We start from the raw sequence: 17525 nt of genomic DNA on the forward strand, positions 1-17525 counted from the left end.
CTTTGGCCTCTCTAGCCACTTCAGTGTTCTTGCAGGGATGGGGCTGGAAGGACCAGATTCTCAACAGCACTTCAGTCCTCATTTGGGTCCTTTATTGCCTCTTTTATCTTCCTCCCCCAATAGTACCAGCCCTCAGCTCAGGGAGGAGAGGGCTCCCTACAGACCCCCTCACTGGGAATTCCTGGCCAAACCCAGCTGGCTGGAAGACAAGGTGAAGACAAGGCGCAGAACCAAATTCCACCAGAGGAGCCCATACCTCAAAGTTGGTCCAGCCATGGTAAAGCCCTTGAAGTCCCTGGGGGAGAGACCAATAGTCAAAACTAGGTCCTGGGGCAGAGGTCAAAGGGTCAAGCCAGGTGACAAAGCTGACAAGAATTCCATATTCAAGCCAGTTGGCTAATCAAGTGCTCTGATGGGTGGAGGTCTTTGCTGGAATCATCTTTGGTGGCATGGCTTCGCACAGCCAGAGTCAAACCAAGTCCTTCAAGGGAGCAGAATCCATCTTTTCTGCTCTCCATGGGCCAGTTAAACTAAGCCCTTCTTTTGGGAGGCTACTCAAGAGACCTGAATGAACCCCTTCCAGGCAAACCAACTTCAGCTTCAGTTCCCAGGTAAAAGGCAGGGCTGGAGGCCGTGGGGTTGCCTCAGACGCTGATGGTGCGGAATACCGTGAAGCCAGACAGAGCGGTGCTGACCAGGACCCCCGGGCACTGCGGGTGCCAGTGCAGCTCCTTCAGGTCCGTCTCACCCTGGTGTACGAACAGCAGCTGCTGCGGGAGGGACGCCAGCCCAGGGTCAGCCTCCACGTCGCCTGCCTCAGGGTCCCGCTCCACAGCCAGGTCCCACTGTGTGATCTGGTTGTCTGCACCTGAGGCTGCGAAGACCCCGCTGTCCTGGGGGTGCCATTCAACAGAGGTCACAGGGGCCACATGCTGCTTGAAGGTGGCCACTGGGGAGCCAGACTGTGAGAAAAGATGGGAGTCAAGGGCTCTGAACACTTCAGCCTGAGCATCAGGGTTCACACACGGCATTTACCCTTAAGCCCCAAGCCCACAAAAGGTAGATGGCACAAAGGACAGCAGCAGTCCCAGGGGCTGTGGCTTCATCTGCAAAGCATTTCTCAGCTCTGGGACACCGGAGCACTGCCCCTGCCCACCCTTCAACTGCCTCATTTTCCCTTCTCATAAAGGAGGGGTGGTCTCCTAGTGCTGTCCTCACTGGTCAAGGCCAAGGCCTCAATAGGGCAGTAGCACAGCTCCCCAAAGCTCCAGGTAGTCATCAAAGGATGACAGCACCTGTGTTGGGCAGAGGTGCTGCTGGAACGGGCATCTCACTAGCTGGGACTGGTCCATTAATGGCTCTGGGCCTGCTGGCCTGGAAGCTTCCCTAGAGTGATTCTACAGAGTTGATTAAATTGAAGGGCAAAAAGAATTACGACGTGGTGGTGCAGGAAGGACAGACAGGTGATGCCCTGGCTCCATCTAGAGGGACATCAGACGCTGCGGTTTCTCCTGCCTAGGGGGCCTCTTAGCTGTGACATTACTTCTGCTCCTGTCCTTTCAGTGCCCAGTTTCCTCCCTTGCAATGAGTGAGGAGAACCCCAATTCTTACTTGGCCAATGCTGTAAAATCTACTAAAACACAACCCACAACTCCTGGAAGCCAGACTCGGGAACTTGGTGAGACTGTGTCTCTAAGTAAAAAATAAAAAGATGGGCTGGGGATGTGGCTCAGTGGTTAAGCGCTGCTGGGTTCAATCTGGTACATCCTGCCCCCGCCAAAAGAGGCTGGACTGGACTATTTTAGGAGGGAAAAATCTACAGATCCTGGTGACTTCTGGGAAAATACCTTGAACTGCCGCAGGTCCCAGACCTTGAGGGCCCCATCATCCCCACCACTGAGCAGAAAGGGCTCCCGGCGACTCCAGCTGATGACGTTGACATCCCCATCATGGGCAGTGGCTGTGGTGAGCATGCAGGCCTTGCCAGGGGCAGCCCGGATGTCCCAAATGCGAATGGAGGCATCAGCAGAGCAAGAGGCAAACACCTGAACAAGTGGAATAATTCTGAGTGCTCAGATGTACCTCCAACCCTCCCTGAAGAAAGGAACTCATCTACCAGCTACTGTCTTTATACGCCCCTGATTAGGACTTAGCCTACAAACAGAATCTCTCAGACCCCAGTTCAGTCCCCTCCTCCCAAGGACTCCAGGTCCCTATCCTGCCCCATATCACCCCAGGTATCTAAGCCCCCAAGTCCTCCCTCACCGTATCCTCAGTTGGGGACCACTGCAGGTCCTCCACGGAGCGTGTGTGGCCCACAAATGGCCGCTGATCCACATGCCAGGAACCACCATCTGAAGGTGTCCAGAGGTGAATATTCTTCTGACAGTCACCAGTCAGCAAACGACCTGGGGGAGTCAGGAAACTACCTCACCCCACCTGTCCATAGCTCCCTGCCCTCATTGGAGTCTAACTACCCCCTCCTGCTGTGGACCTTGTTCCCTCACACCTCCCCAAACCATGTGAAAACCCCAGGACTCACCAGGTACCCGGGAAGACCAGTCCAGGGCAAAGCCCTCACCCATGTGGCCAGCAAAGGTAAAGATAGGCTTCACTCGGGCCTGCTCATCCCGGAGGAAGACTGCCATGGCCTGGGGGTCATCTACTACCTGCAGAAGCCGCCGCAGTGCAAAAACCTCCACCTGGCCCTTCTCTGACCACACTCCAGCCACAGGTTCTTCACCTAGCCATGACACCTGTGGGAGAGGGGTGCATGAAATAGAGAATAGGAGGCTCAGGGTGGGACCACAAGCTCCCAGCAGCCCTGAGATTCAGAACTACAGTTCCTCAGATACCCCAGTGTTGGCACTACTAACTCCCCAAAACCTTTGTAGGAAAGAGATCACAACCTGCAAGACCAGTTTGTAACTGGATCAACTCCCCAGACTATAGCAGAGGTAGGTAGTGTGGGTGAGGGCACAAAGCTCTGAGACGCCTGGGAATCGTGGCTGGCTAACTCCTGCCCGCTCTAGGAGCGCGATCAGACTCTGCTGGGGCCACAATGGACCCAAACTAGGTTGATGCTGCCACCGTGAGGCACCATGGCCAGCTCCAGCTGAGGCTTCCGCTCTTCTTCATCTTCCAAATGCTGAGGGATCACAGGGGTCAGTCCTCAGATCATTTTGACCCTGTGTGTTTGCTCACTGGGAGATATCATCCAGCCTCAAGGCTTCCAGCACCCCCTAACCCTGACCTCTTTCCTCTTCCACCAGCTGCAGCCTACTCCCCCAAGTGCTCTCCATCTCAGGCCCAAAACTTCAGGACTCCTGGTTTCTTCTTTCTCATATCCAATACTCATGCTGGCTACACTAAAAAAGCACACTCCCAACATGTTCTCTTGACCTCTATTGTTGACACTCACTCTCTAGTGATTTCATCTTTCCCTTGAATTACTCTAACAGCTTTCTCTCGTCTTCAACCTTTAAATTCTACAGCAGTCAGAGGGAGCCTTTTAAAACAAATGTGAGATTCTGTCATTCTCTGCTCTAAGCCTCCAATGGTTTCCAATTTTTCCCAAGTAGAAGCCTAAGTCCTTTTTTTTTTTTTAATCATTTGGGTGGTACTAGGGATTGAATCCAGGCCTGCTCTACCAGAGCTATACTTCTAGCCCTTGTTATTTTGAGAAAGGGCCTCACTAAGTTGCCAAGGCTGACTTCAAACCATCCTTCTATCTCACCCTCCAGAGTTACTGGGATTACAGGTATGTGCCCCTGTGCCCAGCCTGAAATCCAAGTCCTATTAATGGCCTAATCAATCTTTATCCTCTGTGCCCCTCCTCCAGATCTTGCAACCATCTCCCAACCACTCTATTCCAGATATCCTGGTCTCCCCAGCTTCCCTTGAAAGCTATCAAACATGACAAAACCAAGTCCTTTCGCACCTGATTTCCAGCACCCCCTAACCCTGACCTCTTTCCTCTTCCACCAACTGCAGCCTACTCCCCCAAGTGCTCTCCATCTCAGGCCCAAAACTTCAGGACTCCTGGCTTCTTCTTTCTCACATCCAATACTCATGCGGGCTACACTAAAAAAGCACACTCCCAACCTGTTCTCTCGGCCTCTCCTGCTGACACTCTACTGCAAATTTTGCCTGCAAATCTGTTGTAACAGACATCATGGGCTCACTCCTTTACTTCCTGGGGGTCTATTCAAAGGGCACCTGCTCACTGAATACTCTTAATTATGCTCTTTAAAATAGCAACGCCACGCCAGAAACACTACCCCCCTTATCCTGCTTAACTGAAATTCTTCTCCACAAAACTTAGCACCTTATGACAAACTACACAGGTATCAATTTCTTCTTATTCCTTTCCCCACTAGCATGTAAATTCACAGGGCCAGAGACTTTTGCCTGCTGTTAAATGCTCAACATTTATGGGTTGAGAGAGGTGGGAGGGAAGAAGTTGCAAAAGGTGTTTAACATTGTTAAAGTGTGCTAGAAAACTTCAGCTTACCCATTAAAAAAAAAAAAAAAAGCTCAACATTTAGGATAGTATCTGAAGCATAGCAATAACTTACTGGAAACACACAGGACAAGTTATGGGTTGATAGTGCTCTAAGTGCTCTTCATAGTGTATTATCTCATTTTATTTGTGCACCTATTTGATCACAATATTTTTAACGGTGAAGCAAACAAACCTCTAAATCCCAAAACCACACCTAGGTAATCACTTAACAAAAAATATCACACATTAAAAACAGATGCTCTTCCAGGGCACTATACATTATTTCATTTTATCCTCACATCAGTTCAATAGGCTAAATTTTATAATTCTTACCATTTTACATATAAGGAAAGCAAAAGATATAATAAATAATACCATAATTTAAAACAGTACCTAGCACATGACAATTACAAAGGCACATGCCAAGTACTTTTCTAAAAGTTGAAGGGCATGAGGAGGTGCCCAAAAAATCTGTGCACATGGTGGGGTTTGACATCCTCAGAGAACGCAAAGTAGATTACTGGAACTATACGTACCCGAACTCGGTTGATGCCACCATAGTGAGGTACCATGGCCAGCTCCAGCTGAGGCTTCCGCTCTTCTTCATCCTCTTCATCTTCCTCCTCATCATCATCACTGTCCTCTGAGGATGGGGATTTAGTCCCATGAAGATTGTGCATTCGAAGTATCATCAGTCTGGAGGAGGTATGGGATGAGTCAGGCAGTCAATATCAAGATGTTAGTGAATGTCAAGAATTACAGCAAAGGGCTGGAAGCCTGTCATGCCAGCAGGGAGGGTGAGGCAGGGGGATCATGAATTGAAAGCCAGTCTCAGCAATTCAGTGAAACCCTGTCTCTAAATAACATGAAGAAAAAAAAAAAAAAAGGCTGGGGTGTGGCTCAGTGGTTAAGTGCCTCTGGGTTCAATCCCTGGTACAAAAACAAACAAACAAACAAAAACAAAAAGGGCAAAAAGGAAGCTGGAAACTCAAGACTCTTGGGTCCCATTGAGGCAGAAACCCTAACTCCTTGGTTCTGAGGAAGGAAGCTGTATGTGGAAGCTCAGACCCTTGCTCCCAGGAAAGAAAGCCAAGGATCTCACTCACCTGTTGCTCTGGGAAGTCTCCGCCTGGGTCCCCGCACACAGATAAAGTGTAAGAGGAAGCTCTGTCCGGTTGTCTCCCAGGTGATCTCGGACTATGTCGAAGCTGAGACAGGGGGCACCTGGGGATAGAAGGAAAGAGGATTTAGGATGGGACAATCTCAGCCTCCACCTTCCTCAGGGACCAACCATCTCCTGTGTGACATAACCTCTCCTAAACCCAGCTTACTTTCTTTTTTTTTCCTTTTTTTTTTTTTTTTGTACCAGGGATTGAACTCAAGAGCACTCAACCACTAAGCCACATCCCCAGCCTATTTTTTGTATTTTATTTAGAGACAGGGTCTCATTGAGTTGTTTGGCGCGGTTTCTGACGCTGGCTTTGAATTGGCGGTCTTCCTGTCTCAGCCTCCCGACCAGCTTTCTTTTTCTGGGCATCTGTTCTAGGTTTGTTTGGTTTTTTTTTTTTTTGGTGGTGCTGGAGTTCGAACCTGGGGACTTGTGCATGCAAGGCAAGCACTCTACCAAATGAGCTATCTCCCCAGCCCCCTTTTAAAAAAACATTTTTATTAGTTGTTGATGAATTTTTTTACTTATTTGTATGTGGAGCTGAGAATCGAACCTATGGCGTCACACATGCTAGGCAAGCGTTCTACCGCTGAGCCACAACCCCAGCCCTCTTTTAAGTTTAATGCTCAGGACCAGTCCCTTCCTCAAGACCCAGGAGTCCGGGCCCTCAGTCCTACCAGTCTGCGCACGGTGGTACAGCACATAGGCCTCCTCATCCATGACCAGCTCCTCTCCTTCGCGCAGCGGCGGTCCCCGGCCGGGCAGGTAGACCTGGGGCGGTCCCTCAGAACCTGCGTCCCGGGATTCGGCCTCCATGGGTTCCCCAGTCTCACACGTGCGACGCCTTCCCTTGCGCGCAGCCATCTTCCACCCTTCTCGCTGCCGTCGCGAGGTAAGAGCGTCACTTCCGGGTCTCGCTTCCTACCTTCTAAGGTCCGCCCACTGCTCGGTTGCCGTGGAAACCTCGCGGACCACCAATTAGAGGGAGCCGAGCCTTGAGAGACCCATAACTAACACACAGCGTCCGCGCCCCAGGAGAGGACTCCGCGGCTACGGAAAAACTGTGTTCCGCGTGACCTAGGGCGCCTTTCCCGTGGCTGTGGCAAAGGCTCGTGGGAGTTGTAGTTTTACAGGAGGCCGCCCCCCAACCCCCATTTACTAGAGTTCCGAACCCGCCTCCATCTTCCACCTTTCATTCCCAGGGCTGTCTTTCCACTTAATTAATTATTCATCTATGCAAACTCGAGCACTTACTGGCAGGGTGACTGAGTTTCTGCTCCCTGAGGACCCATAAAGCCGGTTTCTTCTTCTCTCCCCGTTATGATGGCTTTAATTTATTTCAAAAGTCTCTAGGTAGACAGGCTGGATATTATGTGTAAGTTAGTCGGTTAAATCTACCCTCTAGGGACAGTCAATTGCCTAACCAGGCGTTTACACTGCAGCTCTGGTCAGCCAGCACTTACTCAGAAAGTCCACCCTCTGGAGGCAGCTATTACAAGTGCGTTGGCTCTCTTTATCACCTATCGGTACCAGCAGTTTGGTTAATTGGCGTAATGAAATGTTAGAAAAAGATTCTCATTGGTGAGATTAACGGCGTCCAAGGGTGGCGATTGGCTGGGATGTGATAAGACTCTCCGTGCTTGCCTGAGCAGGGCATTATGAATCTAGCAAGCCTTGTTGCTTGTGGCCATAGGAAATGGAACCCTGAGTTTGATCCTGAAATGTTTCTCTATACCGGATTTTTCTCACCACTCTTTTGAGGGCTCTCTCTGCCCTGGCCCACTCTCGACCTCTTTCTCCTCAGTTCTTTTCCCACCTCCTTTTCCTTGTTTTTTTCTCCACGTCCCTTCAGAGTCTGTTCTGATTCTGTCTCCTCTTCCCCTGTGGGACATTTCTCAGTTTGTTTTCTCCAGAGAAATTAAGGGGGACTAACAGAGCTCAGGCTTGGACTGAGGTGGCATAAAAACATGGTTTATTCCAAACACTGCGATGTGGAACAGGAGCGTGGAAGGAAGGTTGGTGGTGAAGTGTGAAGATCCTCCCCTCCACAACCCAGCCCCAGACCCTGCTGGAGATCTGGGAAGAGGAGGCTTTGGTGGGGGGTCTGCTGGGTCATCACTGAAGGATCACAAGGGTTGGGTTTAGAGAGGATGTGGTTGGTGACACTTGGAGTGGTAGGGAGATGGGAAGGGTGGAAGTTTGGGCTTGAGGGGGTTTGGGATCACTGAGGGACAGGGGAAGGTGGGGCTTCCGTTGGAAACAGGTCGTAGGTCAAAGTAGGGAAAAAGCCAACGAGAATGGAAAACAAGGAGGGGTGGGGTGTCAAGGTTTGACATCAAGGGTCACAGTCTGGTTGGGGCACAGTCTGGGGTTCGGGTCACAGTCTGGGGTCGGATGACCATTTTAGGTGTCGGAAGTCACAGTCTGGGGTCAGGGGTTTCTGTGTGGCGGGGCCAAGGTCTGGGGTCACAGTTTGGCGAACGCGTCTCACAGTTTTGAGTCCCGATGGATGAAAGGTTAAAAACGGGCTTCCCCGGAGGCGTGGCTGGGCCGGGGAGCTGCACAGTGATGTGGGGACCACGGCCCCGGGCGTGGGGGCGGGGCGCGGGCGTGGCGTGACCCCCCCCACCTCCCGCCCCATCTGGTGACATTAAAAAGCCCTTGTCGGGTTTTAAAAAAAGTCGGGTGGGCTCCATGACCCCCCGCCCCCTCCCGCTCCCTCGCTCTCAGGCTGGGTGAGATCTGGGCAACCAAATCCCCTCTGGCTCGTGGTTCCCCCAATGCAAGGGGACGCTACTCCAGGCGGGGTACGGTCAGTTCCATTCCTTCCTTCCCAACCCACGCGGGTCCTGTCTCTTGAGCGCGCCCCCTCGGGCTGTGGCCTGCGCTGACCGAGGGGACAGTGGGGCCCCCTGGGCCGCGTCATACTTCGGACTCGAGGCTGGAGAAGTGCGCCGAGCCCCTGCGGGTGCCCAGATCCCCGCCCCGGTGTCTCCGGTGAGGCGCGGCGGGCAGCGGTGGCCCCCAGTGCGCGGCGTGCGGGCACCGGCGCGCGTGTCGGGAGGGCCCCGTGAGCCTACGCGCGGAGGCCGCGCGGGGACAGGAACTGAGGTCCTCGAGTGAGCGCGAGGTGGGCCCGGGTGGCGGGAGGTCCCAGCCCCCCGCGGTGCGCCGGTGCCGATGGTGATGTGGCGCGGGGGCTGGCGCTCGGTGAGAGGCCCGCGGGCGGTGAGGGTGCGGCCGCGGGCATCCGCAGCGGGCCCGGCGCCGTGGCGGGGGCCCAGCGGCCCAAGGCGGAGGTGGCGGCGCCCACCAACCGCCGTCCAGGCCGTCGTGCGAGCAGCTGAGATGGCGCGGCGGCGGCAGCAGCTCCAGGCTGGCGCAGTGGCGACAGTGCCAGGCAGCTGGACCGCTGCGTGGGGGCAGGTAGTCCCAGCTGCCTGCGCGCCAGCCCCCAAGCTTGTCGACCGACCAGTAGCGGCCGGGTGGCGGCCCCAGACGTTCGGCGTAGGGATAAGGGAAGTCGGCAAACCACCACGGCTCCAAGCCGCCCAGCGATGCGCCGCCCAGGCTCTCCGAGTCCTCCGAGTCCGACGGCGACGGCTCGAGGTCTAGGTAAGGGCAGGGGGGCGGCGCGGCGCGACACGGGGGCGGTGCGGCTGGGGCCCCGCCCGCCGCACCCCCAGCTCCCCCGGTGCCGCCCGCGCCAGGCCCCAGCAGGGGCTGGCTCTCGGGGTCGGAACGCGGCCAGCGCGCCGGCGCCGGCGGGCTCTCGTCCTCGAAGGCCAGGCGGCAGAGCGGTGGCCCGACGCCGGTGGCCGCGGCGGCGGGGGGCGCGGGCGGCGACGGGAAGCCAGGGAAGGAGCCCGCGGGTGGCTCGGCCGGTTCCTTGTCGCGCACGATGGCAAAGTAGGAGGGCGGTGGCTTCTGTGGGGGCTGCGCAGCGGGAGGGGACATCGGGCGCCCGGCCGCACCCCGGGGCGCGGAGCGCGCCTCACTCAAGCCTAGGCCCTGTGGTTCGATGGGGCCGTAGTAACGGTGGAAGCCGTCGGCCAGGCCCACGCCTCCCGGCGGCCCTGCGCCCTTGGCCCGGCGCCAGCGGTCCACGGCAGCGCGCTCTCGGGGCACGAATGGCGCGGGGCCCGGAGCCTGCCGCGCAGTGGGGTACGCGGGGCTGGGCAGAGGCTGAGGAGGCGGAGGGGGCTTGGCTGGCGGAGGAGCGGCCTCGGCGCTGCAGCAGCTGTACATGCCCTGTGTGGCGGGTGAGAGAATGGGGTCAGCGCAGGATGCGAGGACACCTGCCCTCCCTCGGGGGTGCCTCCCTCCTCTCCAGGCCTCCGCCTGGGACCCTTCCACTACCATTAGTCTCTGCCTCTTTCTCCCCACATCTACGCCTGCGTCACCACGTTCTTCCCTTCCTTCCTCAACTCTGCCGGTACCTCCTGGTCTCTGCGGGTCTCCTCCCGCTACATACCCTGGAGAAGGCCAACAGGAAGTCCATGCGGTGGGTGGGCCCCAGACAGTGCCGCAGGCGCCAGTAGACTAGGTGTTCCCAGGCGAAGACCAGCAAGGAGAGGCCCATGGCCACTAGAAGCATGTAGAAGACACCCGCCATGTTGTCGATGTCCAGCTTACTGCTCATCACCTCGATTTTGTCATTGTGGCAGATCCCAGAGAGCCACAGCCTCTCCAGCATCTCGATCTCATCTGGGGAAGGTGGGGTCAGAGGTCACCTGCTATGAACACTCTCTCAGGATCCTCCTCCCTCTGTTATGGGAGTCCACGCCCCCAGCCCTTCATCTAGCAGACCCTGGTGTCAAGGTCCCCAATCTCTCCTTTCCCAGGTCCCAGGGGTCCCACTCTCCCGCCTCCCATGTGAAAATGGAAGTCCCTGCAGGCAGCCCCACCATCCCCCAGGAACTGCAGCAGTGCCAGGTCGATGGGCCGTTTCCAGCGGGAGCCTTTGTGCAGGGCAATGCCATAGCCTGTGGTGGCGAAGACCTTGCCAGAGCCTATGGTGACAAGCTTGCAGCCCTCATCCTTGCGGGCCATGTAGTTGAGCACTGCTGCATCATAGATGAAAGCATCCAGCTTCCTGAGGACAGGGGGCATGAAGGCAGCGTGAGTCCCATTCATTTGCCATCACGACCCAGCCCAGAAGCTCTCTCACCCCTAACCACCAGTCCCTCCAAATCCTAACGACCTGGAGCTCTTGAGCAAAGACAAAGCTCTCTTGTGCTTTAGTTTCAACCTCTGTAAAATGGGCATAATTGCAATATCTCCAGTCCAGAGTTTTTGCAAACGCTGGATAATGCTTGATGCAAAGGAGGCGCTGGAGAAATGTTAACTGTGATTTTTGATGAATAATGAACTGTTTTTAATTTTCACTGTAGCCCTCCAGAGAAAATCCTATTTTTTTTTTAAGTAGTAAACCTATTTTTTAAAATGGTTCTAGGGGCTGGGGGTGTAGCTCAGGAATAGAGCACTTGTCTAACATGAGTGAGGCCCTGAATTCAACCCCTAGTACCCCTAGTATTTTACAATAAAATACAATGAATAAGAATTTTAAAATACATAAATAAAAGGGTCCTGAAATTTAAAGAGGAGGATTGAGGCTTCAAAGAGAGAATGATAATAATAATGTGAACGACTGCTATGTTGCACATAGACTACACCAGGCATGATCTATCTAGCCTAGAAATCCAGTTAATCCTCACAGCATCCCTATGAGATAGAAACTATGATGTCCATTTGTTTTCAGATGAGGAAACACAGGCCCAGAAACATACCTTAACATACTTGTGTCCTCCCCCCAGGCCCTAATTTCTAAAACTTGGGGGGATGAGAAGCAGGGGTATGGGATTGGTTCTCATGGATGAGACACTGTGGCCCACACCAAGCATCATTCTTCCACAACTGTGGCCAGTCTGTACTAATCTCCATGATTACTGGACTCATCTCAACCTCTCCCAGGAGACTGAAGCCCCAGGGAGCAGGGTCCCAGTTGGTCTCATTCCCAGCCATGGCCAGGGCATAGTTCCTGACACATACAAGGCAGCTGATGAATATCATCAGAATAAATGAATGAGTGAATAAATGAGTCCAGGCCAGGGAACACTATGTAACAATTCTGTGATATCAGATAAATGTTTATGATCTGTCCAATGAAGGCATCCAGGATGTATTAGTACAAAACTAGCCCTGGAATTCCATTTAGAATATGACCTCATATTTATTTATTTTTTAATGACAGGCAGTGGGGTGAAATTCTGGTCATTTCCTCTGCAGACACCAGACAAGTCCTGAGAGGGAGGTACCCGTCTGTCTAGCCTAGCATTGTCTGAAAGAACCGTCTGCCGTGATGGGATATTCCAGTGGGACTGCCCAACAGGGCAGCCACTAGCCACATATACCTCTTCAGCACCTGAAGTGTGACCAGTGGGATGGAAAGATGGAATTTTAAGTTTCTTTAATTTAAAATGAAACAGTGTCGGAGAGTGCGAGGGCCCAGGGAGTACAAGGTAGGCAATGACACAAGCCTGGAGCCTGGGTTGCAGAGAAAGGAAAGGGTCTTCCAGGGAAGAATGCTTAACCTTGACTTTTGAATTGCTAGCCTGTTTTTTCTGTTTTCAGTGGTGCTGGGGGTTGAACCTGGGGCCTCTGAGTATACACATACACACATACACACACACACACACACAGAGTTAGGCAGGCTTTATACCAGAACCCTTAGCCTATCAGCTGTTGTAAATCCCTGTGACCAAAAACTCAGAAAAGCTCTGACCGCACACTAACATGGTCACACATAAATGCCTGAAGTGTGTGGGAATGAGGAAAAAAGGCTGAATTAGTCCATGCCCCCGACCCCAACAGGGTAGACAGGCTGGGAGCAGCTGCCCCAAATTGAATGGGCAGAGCAGAAGCAGAGTTGGGGTGGAGCAAAGAACACAGAGCTTGAGAATTAGCAGGGTCTCGGGGAGAGCAGTCACTGTCCAGTCCCGAGGCTGGAGAGTGGGGTCTGGGTTAGTTTTCTGTAGATCCAAAAGGGCAGGAGATCCCTGCTGGCATCGGAAATGGACGTGCAGGCAAGAAAAATACCGCCACTGCCTGTGGGTGCTTTTGCCTTGCAGGGAAACTGTAATTTCTCTCTAGGTTTCTCTTTGTTTAGGAAAATGCCCTTGGGGGCGAAAGGTGAATTGCACTCCACTTTTGAGTGGGAAGAATTTGGAGTTTCCAGAGTCAGCCTGAAGAGGAGGAAGGGAGGGGCTATGGACTAGAATGAGATGGAAGGAGATCGTCAAGGGTCCTTAAGGAAATGGGGGCAGAGGGAGAGCCTGAAGAGCATTTAGAGAAAACTAAAAGTTAAGGCTTTCAGTGGTGGAAATAACTGAGGGAATTTTAGGAAGGTGGAATCAAATGATGTTCACTTGTTTTTTTTTTGTTTTTTTTTTTTTTGCTTTGGGGATGGAACTCAGGACCTTGAACATACCAGGCACGCACTCCACCACTGAGCTGCACCTCAGCCCAGCATTCATTTTAAATTGTTTGCTCAGTTGTTCTGGGATCTAGTGCCTAGCCCCTACCACCTCCCAAACCTAAATTGGTATTAAAACTCAGCCATTTGCCAGGTGTGGTGGTGGCATGCCTGCATCCCAGTGACTCAGGAGGCTGAAGCAGGAGGATTGCAAATTTGAGGCCAGCCTCAGCAATTTAGAGAGGCCCTAAGCAACTTGTCTCAAAAAATAATCTCTGGGGATGTGGCTCCCTGGTTAAGTGCCCCTGGATTCAATCCCCAGCACCAAAAAACTAACCCTCAGCTGTTTCCTACAGCTTTGGTTGGGGTACAAGTTTGGAGAAAAATAAAAATTCCCTGCCTCTCTCTTCTTCAGTGTTTATTTCCACTCTGTCATCAAGGGGGTCTTAACCTTCGATCTAGTGCCTGTCCCTCCTCAGCTCACCACCCTCCCCTGACTCTCCACTTTACCCAGTATGACTTGAGTTATTTGGGTTTCAAGGCCCAGGCCATTGGACATCTCCTCACCCCTCCTTACCCCTCTGCCCCCATGTCCCTCCATTGCTCTGGGAGAGCCACACTGGTCTTCCTGCTGTACCTGGAACAGGTACAGCTTCATGCTGCTTGAGGGCCTTTGCATGGGCTGTTCCCCCTGCTGGAACATTCTTCTCCCAGATAGCCACCTGCCTCAACCCCTCACTCCTTCAAAGGTCTGTTCAAAAGACACCTTCTCAAGCCCCTTACCTAATACTGCAGCCTGTAGCCCCCTCCCAGGTCTTGCAAACGCTTTCACCCTGCCCTGACTTGGTGATAAGCACTTACCCCTATGCCTCAGAACACACCAGCCAACGTTTTTATCTTCACTGTACCGCCTGTCTCTCTCCACTGGATTTTCACCCCATGAGGGCAGAGACTTTGCCTTTATGGTTTAAAACTGCATCCACAGGGTCTAGAACAGCATCTGGTATACATGAAGTACTTAATAAAGACTGGCTGAGTAAGCTGGGCATGGTGTCCTGTCAGTCCCAGCTACGGGAGACTGGCAGAAGGATCTCTTGAGCCCAGGAATTTGAGGCCAGCCTGGGCAACAGAGAGATCCTGTCTCAAGGAAAAAAAAAAAAAAGTGGCTGAGTGCATGAATTCAGGCTGGACGGCGGGCTGGGCCCTGGAGCGGAGAGGTAAGACCTCATTCCATGGAAAAGTGGCCAAGAGGAGGCCTCCTCAGAAAAAAGCAAGAGGAAAACAAGGGACAGTTTCAAGGATTGTACAGGGAAGGGGTGTGTGTGTGTGTGTGTGTGTGTGTGTGTGTGTGTCCATGTGTGTGTATTTGTGTCTTTCCTATTTTAAAAGAAATAAAAATAATGCCTGCTTTAGGGAAAGGGGACTTGAGGTTTGTGCAGCTCCTTTGTGAGTGGGAAACTGAACATGGCTCGTGGATGGGCCCCGGGGACAGGCTGGGTGCTTTATTTCCTGGTAGGAGATGCACATCCTTCCTCTCTTGTGAGGTCACGCGCCCTCCCAGCAGCCAGAGCCCTTGTGCCTCGCTGTGAGGGTGGCATTTTCCAGTGCTGTCCACTGGGGTAACCACTTGCCACATCTGGCTATTTACATCAGAATTTTAATTAAAAATCACATTCCTTCGTCACACCAAGCACATTCAATAGCTGGGGACTGCCAGTGGGGCTGCACAAGTCTAGAACCTTCCCATGGTTGCAGAAATGTTCTGTCTATTGGAGATACCTGCCTGTCACTGGAGTCTGCTCGGGGCACACACACGTGCCTGTCTCCTAGTCTGGAATGAAAGCTCCAGGGACTTTGATCTGTTCACTGCTATGCCCTAGCACTCTGGCTTAAGAAGACCTTAATAAATATTTACTGGGTGCACGAATGAATGCCTTTTAACTTCCATGTCATTAAGGGTTATCTTGTCAAGGAGATCATGGCTTATTATTTTCTTCTTTGTTCCTCTCTATATTAAAAAAATATACATCCCAAGGGCCGGGGTTGTGGCTCAGTGGTAGAGCACTTGCCTAGCATGTATGAGGCACTGGGTTCAATTCTCAGCACTGCATATAAATGAATAAAATAAAGTCCACTGACAACAAAGAATATACCAAAAACTACGTGTGTGTGTGTGTATGTGTGTATCCCAAGAAAAGAGAACAAAAAAATCCCCCCCAAAACACCATCATTGGGAATTCCAGGAAAAATATGGTTTAGATCACCTACAGTAAAGTTCAGCAACCCTGCTCAGCACTTATAAGCTTACCACTTCCAGAATTCCAGACCTCCACTCCCAAATGGGAACAGATACCGAGGATTACTGGACATCAGATAAAGATACAAAATGAATAAATGGGGGAGGGGGAAGGGAGCTTTGGTGGAAACAGTGAAGATGAGAAAATATCTTAAAAGTAAAAAACTATAATGTCAGAAAAATAAGATACTACAACTTTGAACCATGATAGGATTCTGTAAAATAGCATAATATGAAATTCAGAAAATACTATAAAAGTCCAGAGACCAAAAAAAGAGTTGTTAAAAATTAATAATATACTTGACTGAGGATGTTGCTTAGCAGTAGAGTGCTTGCCTAGTATGTGTGAGGCCCTGGATTCAATCCTTAGCCCCACCACAAAATATGTGTGTGTGTGTGTGAGTGTTGTATGAAATAGTAGAAATGAAAAGCTTAATAAAAAGGTGAAAGAAAAATGAAAATCTTGCAGGAAGTATCAGAGAAAAATAAGAAAAAGGATAAAAGAAATGGACAGTCTGAGAAGTTTAATATCAAATTAATATGAACCAAAAAAAAAAAAAAGTACAGGGAAATGAATGACAAGGGAGAAACCGTTCATAAAAGAATTCAAGAAAAAACAAATTTCCTCAAAACAAATGGCATGAGAATACAACTGAAATGCAAATAGATCAAGGCATGTTGTTAATAAATGTCAGTATCTGAGGACAAAGGAAAGAATGAACAGACCAAAGGCTTGGAAGTCTGAATAATTTGGGGTTCCTCTCCAGTAATACTGGACAGTAGAACACAATGGAGTCATACTTCCAAATCCTTAGAGGAAATGATCTCTACTGCAGAATTCTATACCCAGCCAGGCTGTCTATTCAGTATGAGGACAAAGACTTTCCAGATATGCAATATCTCCAAAAATATTTCTCCTATATGCCTTTTGTCTGGATGTTTAAAAGCACAAGGGAGCAAAACCCAGGTAAAGTAACAATCTGTGATTCCACAGAATCCAAACTGGGAGCAGGCTAGAAGGCCAAGAGAGACCTCTTCAGTGAAAGGAAATTAAGAGAGCATTTGATGCTTCTGAACATAAAAAGAGATTCAGGTAGTTAACAGAGAATTTGGGTTTGAATTAATTAAGCACAAAGGAAACTCAGCCACTAAGCAACTGAAGGGGAAAAAAAAAAAGACAATTATTAACTCCAGAAAAAAAAAAATCAAAGAATTGTGTAGGAGAGGAATGTAATCATGGTTTACTACTTGTGGCAGCTGGGAGAGCATTTACATAGTCATAACATGTAAACACTGAATATTCATCTAGTCAGAATCACAATGTGGGAGGCTGGAAGGATTTAAATAAGAGCATGAGTATGTGCCTTCCATAGTGAGAAGTGGATGGAAAATGCCTAAAACTGAAAAAAAATCTAGAGGTAGCAGTACAAAACTGGTATTTAGAGAAATAGCAAAATGTTACAATGAAAAAGGTGAAAGCAAATTCTTCCAGGTGGGGGACATGGGAGGTAAGCAGATGGGGGCCTGTTGTTTTTCATTTCAAAAAATCTTATATTTTACTTTCTAAACTGTGTGGATGGACAACTGATAAAAATAGAACTAAAAATTAGAAAAAATGTAAAAGGGATACTGGGGGAAAAAAAGAACTCAGCAGAAGCAGGAAATCAGAGCAAGAGGTGACAATGAGAAACAGAGGGGTGTCCTTTGTGAATTGGGAGGGGGCAGGGGAGCAGCTCTGGGTTTCTCACTGTGTACACAAGGCAGTGCAGCCCAGAGGCTGGGAGCCTGGGCTGCAGAAGCAGCTTAGGGTTCAAGTCCCAGCCCTGGTGATTAGCAGCCGTGGGAATCTTGCTGTGCTTGTTTCTAATAATATTAACCTAAAATAGTCATGAAAGAGGCAATCAAATTAAAATGAGGGGCTGGGGTTGTGGCTCAGAGGAAGAGCACTTGCCTAGCATGTGTGAGGCACTGGGTTTGATCCTCAGCACCACATAAAAATAAAATAAAGGTATTGTGTCCACACACAACTAAAAAACGTTTTAAAATTATTTTTAATTAAAAAAAAATTAAAATGAGGTCACAG

General features: G+C 50.9%; 2 protein-coding genes across 2 annotated transcripts in view; both read right to left on the reverse strand.

Moving 5' to 3' along the window:
- Nucleotides 1–70: 70 nt before the first annotated feature.
- Grwd1 (glutamate rich WD repeat containing 1) lies at nucleotides 71–6715 on the reverse strand. The gene is made up of 7 exons (XM_046466276.2): nucleotides 6350–6715; nucleotides 5611–5728; nucleotides 5041–5200; nucleotides 2543–2756; nucleotides 2266–2408; nucleotides 1848–2045; nucleotides 71–962 (listed from the first exon to the last, which is right to left on the reverse strand). Exons 1-7 carry the CDS (start codon nucleotides 6534–6536, stop codon nucleotides 645–647), a joined length of 1338 nt encoding a protein of 445 aa, XP_046322232.1. The 5' UTR covers nucleotides 6537–6715; the 3' UTR covers nucleotides 71–644.
- A 907-nt stretch (nucleotides 6716–7622) lies between these two features.
- Grin2d (glutamate ionotropic receptor NMDA type subunit 2D) overlaps nucleotides 7623–17525 on the reverse strand; it is a 32338-nt gene continuing 22435 nt past the window's right edge. Inside the window, exons 10-12 of the mRNA XM_046466277.2 lie at nucleotides 10580–10767; nucleotides 10147–10379; nucleotides 7623–9923 (exon numbers count right to left, since the gene is read on the reverse strand). Of these exons, the coding sequence (XP_046322233.1) occupies nucleotides 8595–9923; nucleotides 10147–10379; nucleotides 10580–10767 (1750 nt within the window). The 3' untranslated portion in view covers nucleotides 7623–8594. The remainder of the gene's footprint in view (nucleotides 9924–10146; nucleotides 10380–10579; nucleotides 10768–17525) is intronic.

Source organism: Marmota monax, unplaced genomic scaffold (assembly GCF_021218885.2).
Source record: "Marmota monax isolate L192 unplaced genomic scaffold, Marmota_monax_Labrador192_F-V1.1 WCK01_AAM20220418_F8-fsc00160, whole genome shotgun sequence".
NCBI classification, from domain to species: Eukaryota; Metazoa; Chordata; class Mammalia; order Rodentia; family Sciuridae; genus Marmota; species Marmota monax.

Coding starts and splice junctions, on each gene's coding strand:
- Grwd1 (XM_046466276.2), bottom strand. CDS start 6,536: ATGGCTGCGCGCAAGGGAAGGCGTCGCACGTGTGAGACTGGGGAACCC. Junction 5,201..5,610: donor GAGACTTCCCAGAGCAACAG/GTGAGTGAGATC, acceptor TACCTCCTCCAG/ACTGATGATACTTCGAATGC. Junction 2,409..2,542: donor CTGGTCTTCCCGGGTACCTG/GTGAGTCCTGGG, acceptor TGACTCCCCCAG/GTCGTTTGCTGACTGGTGAC.